Raw genomic sequence first — 17,500 nt, 5'->3', positions numbered from 1 at the left:
ATATATATATATAGATAGATAGATAGATAGATAGATAGATAGATAGATAGTATATATAGATAGATATATATATATATATATATATATATATATATATATATATATATATATATATATATATGAATATAAGAAGGCCCATAAAACACTATATATTGTATATAGTCCAGCTCTTTGTTGGGTGAGTCGGTAGAGCTGCGGACTGTCACTCGATGGGCCGGAGTTCAATTCCCTGGCCGGCTGATGAAGAGTTAGAGGAATTTATTTCTGGAGATAGAAACTCATTTCTCGCTACAATGTGGTTCGGATTCCACAATAAGCTGTAGGTCCCGTTGCTAAGTAACCAATTGGTTCTTAACCGCGTAAAATAAGTCTAATCCTTCGGGCCAGCCCTAGGAGAGCTGTTAATCAGCTCAGTGGTCTGGTAAAACTAAGGTATACTTAACTTGTATATATAGTCTACTAGTCACGTTTTACCTGATATGTATGTAATTTTAATAATCACAATGCCCTGTTAACTTCTCGATGTCTTCGCACTTTGGAAGACGCTTGTCACTACAAAGCCTAGATTCAAGTGAAGAAAGAAATGAAGATATTCTGATGCCCGGGTGAGATTCGAACTCGCATCTGGGGCATCAGAATGAGGTAACGTTAACAAAAGCGTGAAGAAATCGAGAAGTTAAGAAGGTATTGTGGTTATTTTATATATACAGTATATATATATATATATATATATATATATATATATATATATATATATATATATATATATATATATATATATATATATATATATATGACTGTGAAATATTTTCTGTTAAAACAGAATTGCATCTGTAACTTTTCTCATTCACTATCTGCCTGAGGAGAGAGACAGTTTGGTCTCTGAAACATAGCCTTGATTTTCCACATTTTGGCGTTTCTATGGGCTCCCTTATATTTGATATATATATATACAGTATATATATATATACACACATATATGTATGTATGTATATGTACAGCATATATATACATATATGTGTATATAATCAAAACCAATTTTGTGCAGAGGGATCAAATATATAAAAGCAACGGAACGTTAAAATCTAATTTTACAGTTTTAGGCCAACGACTTTGAACAGCCATTTAATTTCCCTTTGTCCGGCAGATAGTAAGGGGATTATCAGAAAAAAAAGGAAAAAGTTCACTATGAAATAAATACGGCTGACGTAGCCATAACTTTTCATAATAACGACAACAATTATTATTGCTAACTGTAGCAGTATTTCGGGATTTATTACAAGCCTCAGTGAAATTTTAGCCAACACCAAAATATTTTACAAGTAATCCATCACATTTATTGACAGAAGTTTTCAGCGAATGGCAAAATTAACATAATATGTGATAACGAATTTTAATTCTCATACTGATTTTTCAAATAGTTTTAACCTCTCATCATTTGAAAGCTCTTGATCACCACTGCTAATTTTTATTTACCATTGGGCCTTATTGTGGCCCATACCACTCGCCCAGAAACTCAAACCCTACCCCTACCCACAATCACCCCTTCCATGCCAATCTTTTCGGTGCCATCTCATCTACCATTCAGGTGGGTGTTCAACATCCATTTCAATCAAAAAAAAAAAAAAAAAAAAAAAATTAGTCCCGTCTTCGCTTCGGTTACCGTCCAAATCGCCCAGTCATTCGGAAAGCGTTACCTCAAAGGACCATAAGAGTACGTCAGTACGTCAGTCGCGCTCTGATAGCTTTAAAAAAAAAATCATCAAAGCCGCGTCACGCGGTGACGTCACAAAGTCTTGTCACAATTGCAATGAGAGATCGGCGCTCGTTTCATCTCGCATGAACGCGAATTAAAAACGTTCATGTTTTGAATTAATGACATGGATTTTTCCCTTCCGTTGTTTGAATCAAAGCCTCGGTTTTCCTTTGAATAGAGATATTAGCATCGGGCTGATTAAATCATGGAAACTCAAAACAATATGCCAATGTTGATGCATTCCGCTAATGAGTTAACAAATGATTAAATCAGAATTAAAGGTTCATGAGTTGTTCTCTTTCACATTATCCAATGATTTTTTTTTTAGTTAAATTGATTTTTCAATGTTAGGCCTCATTAATACCAACACGAGGAGGTTTGGAATTAAGGAAGGCCTAAGCGATAGCATATTCCGTCAAAAAAAAAAAAATATATATATATATATATATATATATATATATATATATATATATATATATATATATATATTGAATCCGAATTCAGAGTATTTCACTGAAATCCATCAATAGCTGCTTTAGATATTCTGTGGGTGGACAGACAAAAAAAGAAATAAAGAGAATACAAAATTAAGCTGATTTATTTCATAGAGCTTACTTCCATGTTAAGTGCAATTTTATGTTCTGAAGTTTTTCGCATTCAGAAACGAACCTTTTTTTTTTTTTAATAAGCCTCCTTTTTCACCACCAGACCGTGGCTGAGTTTCATGGACCGCGGCTAAGATTTTCATGGGCCGTGGCTGAGTTTCATGCAGCATTACACGCTGTACAGAAAACTCGGTTGCGCCGAAGAAACATCGGCGCATTTTTACTTGTTTACAACGTTCTCAGTTTCCGCACTATAGGAAAAAATGGAAAAAGGGTTCGATCAGGGAAAAAAATAAAATTTTTTTCGAGTTCAAAACGGTTCCCACGCAGAAGCCATGAAAGTACTTGTTTTCAGAAAGGAATAACTTTCATTAGAATTTCCACTGGAGAATTTAACATTTACGAAAGGAGAAAACCCTTTAAATGTGACTTCAATACCTACTATCGTTTGTCTAAATATTAATATTGGGCTCAGCATTAATTACATTTCTTAATAAATACCTATTACAGCTTGAGTTAAATTTACCATTAGTACCTAAATAAGATCACGGAAATTAAGCAGCGATGGGCTTGGTCAGCATTTGGATTGGTGACCATCAGTAAATGCAAGGCCCTCACACGGTTCTCCATTTGTCCAGTTAAGCAGGGTCTCTGGTCAATCCCTGGGTGGGTTAAAAAATACCTGAAAGAGTCTGGTGTCAACAAAGTAATGAATATTCCAACCAATGGTGGTTATCAAAGTATATCTTCCAATATAAAACTGATGGCTAGGATTGAGCCACTGCACAAATCTGGTAGCCCGTCAACCTAACGGTCCGAAAAAACCCATGAGGCTCAGTAGGAGAATAGGTACCAGTCGGGCTGGAGAGTTAAACAGTGGGCCTAGGGGCACACTGGCCACGTGTCATAGGCATTGGGACCTGTCCCCCCACTGGCTGTTGGCCTAAGAAACAGGGGATCAGCGCCTGCCTTATGAGACTACAGAGGCCCAGGGGACTTTAACTTAACATCGAAATATATTAATAATGAAAACTATTATTATATTGATGATGATGATCAATGAAATAGCTAACCTTCAAAGGTCTTATTAACTAACTGAACTTCCATACGTGAAACGTGAAGAGGTAAAAATCAAAAACATATAATGGAGAATAAGTGTAAATTAAAGTAAGGACTGTTGCATAATTAACAGGAAACCAAAAGCGCTGAGATGAAGACAGCAGATTACAAGCTTTAATAATAATAATAATAATAATAATAATAATAATAATAATAATAATAATAATACTAAGCAAAATCAATACAACATAACTGGAAATAATAATAATAAAAATCAATAATAATAATAATAAACGAACTAACTGCAAAATACAACCATCCATCGGATTTCTTCACACTTCCGAAATGTTTGAGGCGACGCCAAGCATTATGTAACGCGTCGGAAATCCCCGACTTCAATCCCAGATCAAACTAATGTACGTGTCAAACCCCCGTCGGGGGTTAGAGCCGCAACTCTCGCCTCCTTCGGGAGGCTTTTAGGGCTTCTCCCTCTCCTGCAGGAGACTCAGAGTTGGCGTTTCTTTCCATGCGGTTTTTTGCGGAGAGAAATGTTTCGTTGTCGTCTGAATAATAGGTCGTTGTTGATTAATAATAATAATAATAATAATAATAATAATAATAATAATAATAATAATAATAATAATAATAATAATATGCCTGGAACCAACCTCTCAAAGGCGCCCAATTGAATGAATAATAATAATAATAATAATAATAATAATAATAATAATAATAATAATAATAATAATAATAATAATAACAAGTGTGCCTGGAATTAACCTCTCTAAGGCGCTTAATTGAAAAATAATAATAATAATAATAATAATAATAATAATAATAATAATAATAATAATAATATGCCTAACCAATAATAACTGCCTAATTGAATGAATGAAATTAATAATAATCTTATAATAATAATTAATAAAATAATAATAATAATAATAATAATAATAATAATAACAACAACTCGACGAATATTCATATTCCAGTTGATAATAAGAGAAACAAAACCTCATTGAGTGAAATTCGTTTCTATTTTCTCCTTGTAACATACACATCTTTACTGATGAACGATTTACACAACACTGTTCTTATTTTCCAATAGCCATCGTAAAGTAAAAGCAGTATTTTGTAAATTGCTCATCTGTAAAAAGGTCTACATAACAAGAATATACAAATAAATTTCACTTAATTGGATTTTTACTCCTATTAATAATAGTCGAGATTCTCTTATAAATATTAATTATGATACGGGACTGACTCTGATTTAGAATAATAATCCATAATAATAGAATCCGCGTGGATCTTTCTTGCCTCTCCGCCCCAGGTGGGGGCGGGGTAGGTAGGGGATCGAGAGAGGAAGACATGACACATCCACCCTCCTCCTGCAAACCTGTTTGTACGTCCCGGGTGGGGGCGGGGTAGGTAGGAAATCGGGAGGGTAGGAAGACATGACACATCCACCCTCCTCCTGCTAACCTGTTTGTCCGCCCCGGGTGGGGTAGGAAGGGAATTGGGAGGGTAGGAAGACATGACACATCCACTCTCCTCCTGCAAACCTGTTTGTCCGCCCCAGGTGGGGGCGGGGTAGGTACGGGACCGGGAGGGTAGGGGAGATATAACGGGCAGTGCCAGGTTCCAGCGCAGCTTAGTGCGCCCCATCAAACTCGTATATAATAATAATAATAAAAAGGCCATATATATCACACCTACAAGGCTTCCAACGACCAGAATACCCATAACGCGGCTGGGAGCAGGTCATACAAGAACATAAACTTGAACGAATTTTAATTTGTCCCCACTCTTTACACGAGAACGGATGAAATTTTAATTCACAGCGAACGCACCTCAAAAATATTTCTTCATCCTTTCGTTTACTTCGCATTCCCTAATATTTTATTTGTAATTTTTGGGGGCGTCAAACGAGGATTATTATTATCAATTATCATTCAACAGTCTCGAAAGAGCCACTGGTATGACGAAAGGTTTAGACAGAGACGAAGAATATGAAACGTAATCGATTGGGAGCGAAAGCAGAAGGAAGGAACGCTGACAAGTGGAAATAGGCAGCGCGCTGGCGACTCTCGCTCGACACGGCAGTGAGCTGAAATTTTACTGCCCCCGACAATTTCGAGGAATAGTGCTTATGTAGCGGTGGTTTAGTTACAAACAAGGTTGAATATAACACGATTCTCTTTCTGTCTGGGAGTGTCTCCCTGTCTCATGTTGTGTGTGCGCGCGTGTATTGTGTATGTGTGTATGTGTGTGTATATATATATATATATATATATATATATATATATATATATATATATATATATATATATATATATATATAATAATAATAATAATAAGGCAAAGAAGGAAAGAGAAACGATGGAGTACTGCAAGGCCTTTCGACTTATAGTCCTTTACTTAGCAAGGACTATAAGTCGAAAGGCCTTGCAGTATTCCATTGTTTCTCTTTCCTTCGTAACACTGCCTTTGTTTATATATTCATCACGTTCACATTTTCGTGATTCAGTTATGCATATATGTATATATATATATATATTTGCACACACAACATATATATATATATATATATTTACAGTCAACACAATCAGTCATTACGTAATGACTGAAATTTCAGTCATCACGTAATGCACTTAGGGATATTTGATCCCCAGGAGCTAGTACTAAACACACGAAATATTTGACCCCCAGGGACTAGTACTAAACCCGGCGAAACAGTATAGGTGACTCACTGTTTCGCCGTATATATAGCTCCTAGGGGATATATATTACGCGTGATGACTGAAATTTCAGTCATACGCGTAATGACTGATTACGCATGTTGACTGTAATATATATATATATATATTTGGTTATGATGAAATTTGATATTTGATTTTTATATATTAAAGGCCACTGTGAAGAGATGAAAAGCGGTTGTATACCTGAAGATAGCTTAGCAATAAAAAGCCAACACCGGTCGGGATTTACTACCGTTTTTCATTTCTTCCCAGTGGCTTTTAATATATAAAAGTTATGAACCTGCTATTTAGTCACCCGTGATGGTTAACAGCCAATTTGGGAAAGGTTACTGGACCAGCAGGCCGCTCCGAAGAGTCAAATTTGACACATTTTTCTGAACCTACCCTTTTTAAGGGTAAACACATATATGTATATATATAAACATATATATAATATATATATATATATATATATATATATATATATATATATATATATATACTGTATATATGCAAACGCACATGGAACCAACCAATTAATTTTCCTCGCTAATTAACCGCTCAATTTCCGCGATAATTCGTAATTAGTTTCCTAATTGCATCAATTATCGCTATCGCAAACTGCACCTGCGTATAATAACCATTCATTCGATTATTAAATGCGTTTTCGACTCGTTCAGAGAAAAGATGGACAAAACTTTCCTCCGAGAAAGGACAATATTTTCCTTCAGAGAAAAGATGGACAAGACTCTCCTTCAGAGCAAAGAATGAAAAGACTTTCCTTCCGAGAAAAGAAGGACAAGACTTTCCTTCCAGAGAAGGGAAGGACAAGACTTTCCTTCAGAGAAGGGAAGGACAAGACTTTCCTTCTGAGAAAAGAAGGACAAGACTTTCCTTTAGTCTGTTAACAATATCTACAGAAGAATCTGAAATATTAAAAAGCCTGTACTGTAGATGCTACTGTTGGAAGGATGCATATGTGAGCATCCACAATCGAGCGTCAAAGCCAAAATTATTGTTTAAAGGTACATTTTGCATGCAGTAGCAATATGCTATAGTTTACAGATTGGTAACATTATTCACATATGATGATAACAAGTTCATATATGTATATGTATATATATATATATATATATATATATATATATATATATATATATATATATATATATATATATATATATAATGGTAGCAGTTCATATATAATGATAAGATGTTCACATATAAAGGTAACAGTTCATATGTAATGGTAACATGTTCCTATATTATGGTAAAATAGTTCACATGTACTGATTTTGTTTACATACAATGGTAATATAGATTACATATAATGATAACACGATTTTGAGTTTACAGACAATGGTAAAAGACATTCCGCAAGGTCTTCTAGGGGGTACTTTTTATGGCTAACTAAAATTTCACGGAAGTCTACTGAGAGAGAGAGAGAGAGAGAGAGAGAGAGAGAGAGAGAGAGAGAGAGAGAGAGAGAGAGAGAGAGAGATACTATGATGTAGAGGGGTTTTATGAGGAAAAAGATTGATGGTGGAAATGTAAGTAAGTGTACTGAGAGAGAGAGAGAGAGAGAGAGAGAGAGAGAGAGAGAGAGAGAGAGAGAGAGAGATACTATGATGTAGAGGGGTTTTATGGGGAAAAAGATTGATGGCGGAAATGTAAGTCTACCGAGAGAGAGAGAGAGAGAGAGAGAGAGAGAGAGAGAGAGAGAGAGAGAGAGAGAGAGAGAGAGAGAGAGAATTTTATGATGTTACAGGGATTCTAAGGGGAAAAAGAAGATTGATGACAAAATTGTATGTAAGTCTAGAGAGAGAGAGAGAGAGAGAGAGAGAGAGAGAAATATGGTTATGGCGCCCGAGATGAATCACCTATAAATCCTAAACAATTAGAACCGGATACCCATACCCACAACAGACCCCGTTTTAAGTCTCACGAGTCCTCATTTAAAACGATTCTTCATGCTATGTCAGATTATGCCGGGGTCCGACCAAAAGGACAGGCAATTCATTTCCTGAAATGCAACTTTAAAGCCGCGGCTCCCCCGCTCGCCAACCCCCCCTGCCGCCACTGCCATAGGTTTTCTGACATATGCTCCTGGTGATTTATCAACAGATTGATCTGTCTGGCTGATTTATCGATATGTTTATTTATTCTTTGCTTGTTTCTTTACTGATTTTTTTCCGAATCTACTAGTTCCTCGTTGGACGAGTCGGTAGAGTTCTCGGCTAGCACTCTGCTAGGCCCGAGTTCGAGTCTCCGGCGGGACAATGAATTAGAGGAATTTATTTCTGGTGACAAACTCATTTCTCGCTATAATTGGTTCGGATTCCACAATAAGCTGTAGGTCCCGTTGCTAGGTAACCAATTGGTTCTTAGCCACGTAAAATAAGTCTAATCCTTCGGGCCAGCCCTAGGAGAGCTTTAATCAGCTCAGTGGTCTGGTTAAACTAAAGTAATAATAATAATTCCGAATCTACTTTCCATGGAAGCTTGATTTCCAAATTAATGTCATCCTTGTTCTGTTATTTTTTAATGATGTAGATTTTAATCATGATGATTTGATTATAACAAGTTAGTGAAGTGTTATGATTCCTCCTAATACTTTAGTAAAACACACACACATTTCTCTCTCTCTCTCTCTCTCTCTCTAACAAGGCAAAACTCTACGGCATCAAAACAACCATTTTAAAGTGAAGAGGCGTGCAGATAAGAGCACCGGTCCTTCCACGTGGCATATAATCAATAATGAAGCAAAGGGGAGGTTTCAGGGCCCCACCGCCACCTACGTTACTGGCACGAATCTGCCACAATACTGCCTCTGGCTTTGAAGAGGACAGATACTGAAATTTTGCCAGCTATGACCACATAAAGGCCAGCCCTATGAGAGCTGATAGTCAGCTCAGTGGTCTGGTTAAACTATTTTAATAATAATAAAAAAATAATGACCACATAAAAAAAAGGAAAAATGCACCGAAGTTTCTTCGGAGCAATAGAGTTTTCTGTATAGCGTATAATGCTGTGTGAAACTCTCAGCCATGGCTCATGAAACTCTTGGTCGAGGCCCATGAAACTTTCACCCACCACCCGATGGTGGCCTGTGTTGTTTGCACCTATAGCGGTGCCAGACGCACTGGCATGGCTAACTTTAACCTTGCATAAAATCAAAACTACTGAGGCTAGAGGGCTGCAATTTGGTATGTTTGATGATTGGAGCGTGGATGACCAACATAAAAATTTGCAGCCCTCTAGCCTCAGTAGTTTTTTATGATCTGAGGGCGACCAGAAAAAGTGCGGACGGACAGACAAATAGACATCTCAATAGTTTTCTTGTACAGAAAACTGAAAAAAGACATTAAGGAACTGACCAGAAAGTATGCTTATTTGGGCGAGATATATGTAGAATTTCGCTACTGGTTTTGTTTCTTTAGGAGTTACACACTGAAATCAGACAAATCTTGCAATTGTGAGGGTCACAGATGCACAAAACGCACACGATAAGTTATACGTTCTGAAGGTGAGACTTCTACGAATTTCAGTAACAGATCATGAGACATTTTCTTTGTGAAACAAAAACCCATCAATGATATCGTGATTAGGCTACTTTACGTGCTATATTATTATTATTATTATTATTAAAGTAGTTTAACCAGACCACTGAGTTGACTTTCAGCTCTCATAGGGCTGGCCCGAAGGATTAGATTAAAATACCAGGTCTAGGCCTGAGGCCAAGCACTAGGACCCCATAGGAGTTCCTCGCTGGGTGAGCGGGTTCCGTTCTCAGCTACCACTCTGTTGGTCGCGAGTTCGAATCTCCGACCGGCCAGTGAAGAACAAGAGGAATTTGTTTCTGGTGATAGAAATTCATTTCTCCCTATATTGTCGCTAGGATTCCACAATAAGCTGTAAGTCCCGTTGCTAGGTAACCAATAGGTTCTTAGCCACGTAAAAATAAATCTAATCCTTTGGGCCAGCCCTAGGAGTGCTGTTAATCAGCTCAGTGGTCTGGTTAAACTAAGATATACTTAACTTCAGGACCCAATAGGTCATTCAGCACGATGATGAACGAATTAAAATGAAATTAAAAACTGCACACAGGCACATGCTCTCAAACTGGAACACATGCATACAATAAATAAAATACAATCACTCCATCGAGCCTTAATGTTCACGGTGTGAGCGCAACAGTTGGTTAATAATGTGAATCTTCCAAATCAACGACCATTACACAGCAGCCTTTGGCGCTCACGCCAATCGAAAATCTATGGTGACCGGCAGTTTCCAAAACTATCCAATCACCCTTTCAGTGGAACCACCTCTTTCACAATTATATTTATGAAAAATGATTGTTTTGAAACAATTCAAGTCGGTAAAATGGTCCATTGCACTGATGACTTGTACTGTTTCAAAATACAGTATTTTTTTTCATAAATATGGAAGTATGAGAGTAACGTGGTCTGCGCAATAGCTACTTCCGCATTAGAAGTGTTAGAGTAACGTGGTCTGCGCAATAGTTACTTCCGCATTAGAAGTGTTAGAGTAACGTGGTCTGCGCAATAGGTATTTGTGCATTAGAAGTATTAGAGTAACGTGGTCTGTGCAATGATTACATGCGCATTAGAAGTATTAGAGTAACATGGTCTGCGCAATAGCTATTTGAGCATTAGGTGTATTAGAGCAACGTGGTCTGCGCAATATTTACTTGTGCATTAGAAGTATTAGAGTAATGCAGTCTGAGCAATAGCTACTTGCGCATTAAAGTGCATTAAAGTATTAGAGCAACGTGGTCTGTGCAATATTTACTTGTGCATTAGAAGTATTAGAGTAATGCAGTCTGAGCAATAGCTACTTGCGCATTAAAGTGCATTAAAAGTATTAGAGTAACGTAGTCTGCGCAATTGCTACTTGCGCATTAGAAGTATTAGTAACGTGGTCTGCACAATAGCCATTTGCGCATTAGAAGTATTAGAGTAACGTGGTCTGCGCAATAATTACATGCGCATTAGAAGTATTAGAGTAACGTGGTCTGCGCAATAGCTATTTGAGTATTAGAAGTATTAGAGTAACGTGGTCTGTGCAATAGCTATTTGAGTATTAGAAGTATTAGAGTAACGTGGTCTGCGCAATAGCTATTTGAGCATTAGAAGTATTAGAGTAACGTTGTCTGTGCAAAAGCTATTTGCACATTAGAAGTATTAGAGTAACGTGGTCTGCGCAATAGCTACTTGCCCATTAGAAGTATTAGAGTAACGTGGTCTGCACAACAGCTATTTGAGCATTAGAAGTATTAGAGTAACGTGGTCTGCGCAAAAACTATTTAAGCACTAGAAGTATTAGAGTAACGTGGTCTGCGCAAAAGCTATTTGCGCATCAGAAGCATTAGAGTAACGTGGTCTGCTCAATAGCTAATTGCGCATTAGAAGTATTAGAGTAATGCGGTCCATGCAATAGCTATTTGCGCATTAGAAGTATTAGATTAACGCGGTCCGCGCGATAGCTATTTGAGCATTAGAAGTATTAGAGTAACGCGGTCTGCGCAACAGCTACTTACGCATTAGAAATATTAGAGTAACGCGGTCTGCGCAATACCTATTTGAGCATTAGAAATATTAGAGTAACGTGTTCTGCGCAATAGCTACTTGTGCATTAGAAGTTTTAGAATAACGCAGTCTGCGCAACAGCTGCTTGCGCATTAGAAGTATTAGAGTAACGCGGTCTGCGCAATACCTATTTGAGCATTAGAAGTATCAGAGTAACGTGTTCTGCGCAATAGCTATTCGCGCATTAGAAGTATTAGAGTAACGTGGTCTACACAACAGCTATTTGAGCATTAGAAGTATTAGAGTAACGTGGTCTGCGCAATAGCTACTTGCGCATTAAAAGTATTAGAGTAACGTGAAGTTAAATACCCTTTTGACTAAGGCTGTATGATGACGAGTATGATAACATTTTGAGAGGTGCTAATAAGCAGGGTACAGAATTCATTACTAGAGATCAAGACAGAAAAGGAAACCCAAAACAAGCCATGACCCGTCAAAGGAACGTTAATGGACTTCACTTAATGAGGATCAGACACACCTTGTGAGAAGAGGCACTTTACGGGATTTAGGAAATAAGGAAGGAGGTAGAGAATTCCACAATCTGGAAATGAATGTAGAACTCTCTGCCTGTTCGTTAATGCCAGTTATTACTGTCATCCTGATGGTCTGTCAGTGAGTGCGAATTCGATTTTACTGTTGCATTCCTACAATGTATGTACTCGGATTATCATTCAAGCTGCTGGCTTTCCGGCCTCACGGGGACCCATTGCCTCCCATACAAGGCACCGCAGGTCTGTTGAAAGTTTCTGGGGATCGCGTTTTGCGATGAACTTACGCACCGTGCCCAATTTGAACCCTGAACATACATAGTTAACTGGAGATCTTTTGAAGAACTGGACTGTGGAACAACCTCCCAGAGGATGTGCGAATAGAACCTCAAAAGTTCAAGCGAAGATGCAATGCATTACTGCCTTGAGGCAAGTCAACTTGCAATTTAATGATTTATACAAATTTTTATCTAGTTATTTATCTTTTCCTCCTCTCTAATAACTGACCTCTTCTTTCTGTATTTCCTACTATTTTCTGTAACTTCTTCCAGAGGAACAAAATATTCTTTGGAAGACTGAATTTCAAGTCTGTGGCCCCTGTTTCTTACGAATAAGTGTTTATCTTCTGAATAATAATATAAAAAATAACTGCAGTTTTTCACAAGTTTGTTCCATTCAGCACTTTTTAACGATTTCGCTGAGAATGACCAGTTCTGCAACACAACAGAATCGTCACGAGGGAACGAGAGTTCCACGGTGCAGAAACTAACAATACAGTTTCTCCCAACCAGCCAGGGGCCCACACACCCCAACTGGTTAATCATTGGTTGTATCAATTTCTCTGATAAAAAAAAACTCAGCTAAGAAATAGTTAGTACATCCGTTTTTAACTAAATTGTCTAAAACCCATTTGCATGCAGATTAAGGAGTCTAGGACTCTCAGATTGAAAAGCAGAGAATCGCCTCGAGACCAAGGAGACGACATGGGAAAGAATTTATATATATATATATATATATATATATATATATATATATATATATATATATATATATATATAGGCATACTATAGCTAAAGTAATGATAAGTTTAATGCCTCTGTAATGGTTGTATCAATTTCTCTGATAAAAAAACTCAGCTAAGAAATAGTTAGTACATCCGTTTTTAACTAAATTGTCTAAAACCCATTTGCATGCAGATTAAGGAGTCTAGGACTCTCAGATTGAAAAAGCAGAGAATCGCCTCGAGACCAAGGAGACGACATGGGGAAAGAATTATATATCTATATATATATATATATATATATATATATATATATATATATATATATATATATATATATATATATATATATATATATATATATATATATATATATATATATATATAGGCATACTCGTAGCTAAAGTAATGATAAGTTTAATGCCTCTGTGTTCAGAAAGAAAACTTTTACTGGTCTGGGGTCCAATTTTTATAGCTTTTGTTTTATCAATTTTAAACGTAACTCTATTTACACCTTAATACATCGTGCTTTATCTCTAACATCGGATTGGGTCCTCTTTCACCAAGAAGTCGTCTTCTTACAGCAACACTTCACCAACAGTCATTTCCCTACTCATGTTTTTTCCAGGATTCTCAAAAGCTTCTAAATAAAAAATTCTCCAACAAGCCAAAGTGTTGTAATGTGCCTAAATTCCCATTATATGCAACTTTTCCTTTCTTATATGAAGACAACTTTCGGAGGGATTTCATGAAAATCGTCCAAAAATATATTGGTGCCATCGATCTTAAACTAATTCCTAAGAACCCAAAAAGTATCAGCTCTCTTCTCAGATTTAAAGATCAGCTACCGCCTTTGATGTCGTCTGGTGTGTCTATGAGTACAATTGTCCTAAATGTAATTTAAGAAAATATATTGGACCCACCAGGCGACTTCTCAAGGTGAGGTCGATTCCCACTTGGGGATAAGTTATAGAGCCGGGTGCCGATTAACTAATCCAGACTCCTCTAATATACGCAGCCATACCATTAAATGCAAAACAGATATCAGCTATGAAGGTTTTAAGATTATTGGTTATACAAGCAATCCTCATGAACTGCTTATTCTCGAAACACTGAATATTAAACAACAAGTTCCCTCACTGAACTGTCAAACAACCGCTGTACCCTTGTATTTGTCTTAACTCTCTGCCCTTTTCTGGAAAAAAAAAATTTGTGTGTGTTTTCTACTTAGTGTGTCCTTGGCCTCTGGAATGGTAGGTTACCCTCCAGTGCTTTTTAAGTGCGTCTGTATTTAAGTATGTTGTCTGGTTTTTACTATTTTGTTTCGAAGTGCGTCTGTGTTTGAATGTTTTACCTGTTCTTGATAATTTTATCTTTTTGTGTTCTGTTTTTATCAATTTTCTTAGCTTGCTTTCTACGTTTTTAAAGTAAAGTCTTGTATATAACTCTTTTAATTAATTTATATTAGTATATTGTACAATATTGTCGTAGATCTCCCTGATGATGTGATTAAGAATCAAGAAACGTCGGAATAAATGGTGAATGTGTCATCTGCTTTGTATTCCTGCCCTTGATCTAGATGTGAATATATGTGTATATATATATACTGTATATATATATATATTATATATATAATTATATATATATATATATATATATATATATAATATATATATATATATATATATATATATATATATATATATATATATATATATATATATATATATATATATATATTTATATACACACACACAACACACATATATATATATATATATATATATATATAAATATATATAATCATTATATATATAATTTTATAAACCATACACACATAATGCGCGCGTTTAAAACTCTTAATCATTCTCTGAAAATTTTGCAACCTTACGGCTATCTATGCAACATTTATACCTTGATCACTATGCAACCAGCGGCACAGATCTAACCATACCTGCAGCAACCTTCCTTTCAGGAATTCTGTCTAGACATTCACTTGGAAACACAGAATAACAATATCTCTCTCTCTCTTCCCCACAGGTCCCCGGATCTTCGGCAACAAGCTGCGCCTGAAATCCCTTGAGCCAGGGAAGTTTAGGATTCAGAAAAAGCTCGTCCAGTTCCACAATTTTTTCCGGTCAAAGGTCAAGCCAGAAGCTTCCAATATGCTGGCTATGGTAAAGGGTGTTTCTGATATTCAGTATTGATGAGACTCTGGAGTCTGGTTCTTGTGTGGTATCATAGAAAAACATTTATTTATGAGTTTTCTATTTTTTTTATATAGCGCGCAAGAGTTAATATCTTGTATCTGGGACGGTTTTTGCTCATAGATATATTGAACTTATTTGCTTGTCTTTCCTAGTCAGTTATTTTTCATTTCTTGTTTTTTCTTTATTCACAACCAAGCTAGGGTATTTTCTACGATCGTCTATGATTGCGTATTTCGAATGTGGGAATAATATAGAAATTATAAAGGATAGTTGCTCAACTGCATTTAATCGGCGAATACCATAAGTCAGCTTTAACGAAAACTTGGACTTCAAAGAATGAGTGGTTTGACTGTCTGTCTATTTATATATTATACATACATGCATGCATACCACACACACACACACACATATATATATATTACTTATATACATATATATATATATGTATATATATAAATATATATAATTTTATATATATATAATATATAATTATATATATAAATAATATATAATATATATATATAATTATATATATATATATATATATATATATATATATATATATATATATATATATATATATATATATATGAATAACCTGACTCTTAAGCGATTGGTAAAATTCCTCGAGATAATGACAGAAAGATTATAAACACCGCAAAAATCTATTTACGCAGAGGCAAGAGATCCCGCATTTCTTAAACTGACTGCAGTCCAGAAGGTCCGCCATTGTTAGATGAAGCAAGCAATACAGTCCAGTATTTGAAGGAAGTGGCAGATGAGGCGGTCTTCCATTTCTCTGGTCCACACTAAAATTCATAAATGTTTAAGAAATAAGGTTTCAAAAAATTGAGTCCAGCCTCTGTCATCTGATTTCCAATCAGTCTGGAGGACGGAAGTGGTTGTAGAGAATGGAAAATGGAATGAAAAAGAGTTTAGGCCAAAGGCCAAGCACTGGGACCTATGAGGCCATTCAGCGCTAGAAAGGAAATTGAGAGTAGGTAGGTTTGAAAGGTGTAACGGGAGGAAAACCTCGCAGTTGCACTATGAAATAACTGTTAGAAGAGGGTGGATAGCAAGACGGAAGAAAGATCATATGAATGGAGGTACAGTAAAAGGAATGACAGGGGTTGCAGCTAGGGGCCGAGGGAACGCTGCAAAGAACTTTTAGTAATGCCTACAGTGCACCCCGTGAGGTGCACTGACGGCACTACCCCGTTACAGGAGTGGTGTAAAGAGGCTATGGACTGGGCCTATGTTTTTATCCCACAAATTTAAACAGTGGGGCACATTCCTTTATCCATTTTAAATTTTTTGTCATTTACACACAAGGGACCTTTTCTTTCTGTTCACGAATATTAAGCCACAAATATCCTTTACTACCGAATACACTCTACCTTGGGAGTAACTTTACGATTATAATTCGTTTTGGGTATCAGCTATCAAATTCGATATTAAACTACATTTATGGTTTAATCTTTGTGAATATAAAAAAAACACGCATGTGTAAGTAGCTATATTTTTGTCGACAGTTAAAATATCAGCTCTTGTTTTGAGTGCAATAGTATTTTTTAGTACTATATAGAAATCCTGAGACATTCATCACCCTATTTATCTATCGTGTATCCAGCAAGTTACCTGCATTTTGGAAACGTGCATTCAACTATCGCTCCGTTTATCTATTATATTTATCTATGATTTTTTCAACCAGCCTTTTATTTCAGTTTACAATCATTTCGCATGCAAGCTTGAATGGTCTCCTCGGCCCCTATACACTGTGCGTCCATCCATTGTGTTCCTGAACCACTCACTCGTTGAGCATCCCATTTTCTTTAATAAATAAACAGTCATTCTACAACAATACCAAAACAATGAGGCAGGAAGCGTGCACGAAATACCTGTATACAATATACAATACCATTTCTCACCTTGACTCCTCCGGAACATATTTCATGTGAGGGTGCTTTGTGATACGGGTATTTGGGCGGCAAGAGGGAATATTATAATTGATTCGGCTCTCGCGTATCATATTTAT

The 17,500-nt window shown here is 36.3% G+C and overlaps 2 protein-coding genes across 3 annotated transcripts in view; one reads left to right on the top strand and one right to left on the bottom strand.

Annotated features, from left to right (window-relative positions):
• LysRS (Lysyl-tRNA synthetase) overlaps positions 1-17,500 on the bottom strand; it is a 202,666-nt gene that overhangs the window by 63,975 nt on the left and 121,191 nt on the right. The window lies entirely within an intron of this gene.
• LOC136828338 (cysteine-rich secretory protein 2-like) overlaps positions 1-17,500 on the top strand; it is a 53,340-nt gene that overhangs the window by 20,682 nt on the left and 15,158 nt on the right. For both annotated transcript variants that reach the window (XM_067086239.1, XM_067086240.1), the window contains exon 3: positions 15,296-15,432. In XM_067086239.1, the coding sequence (XP_066942340.1) occupies positions 15,296-15,432 (137 nt within the window). The remainder of the gene's footprint in view (positions 1-15,295; positions 15,433-17,500) is intronic.

The sequence above is a fragment of the Macrobrachium rosenbergii genome, chromosome 42 (assembly GCF_040412425.1).
Source record: "Macrobrachium rosenbergii isolate ZJJX-2024 chromosome 42, ASM4041242v1, whole genome shotgun sequence".
NCBI lineage: Eukaryota > Metazoa > Arthropoda > Malacostraca > Decapoda > Palaemonidae > Macrobrachium > Macrobrachium rosenbergii.
This window is presented reverse-complemented; position numbering and strand designations above follow the sequence as displayed.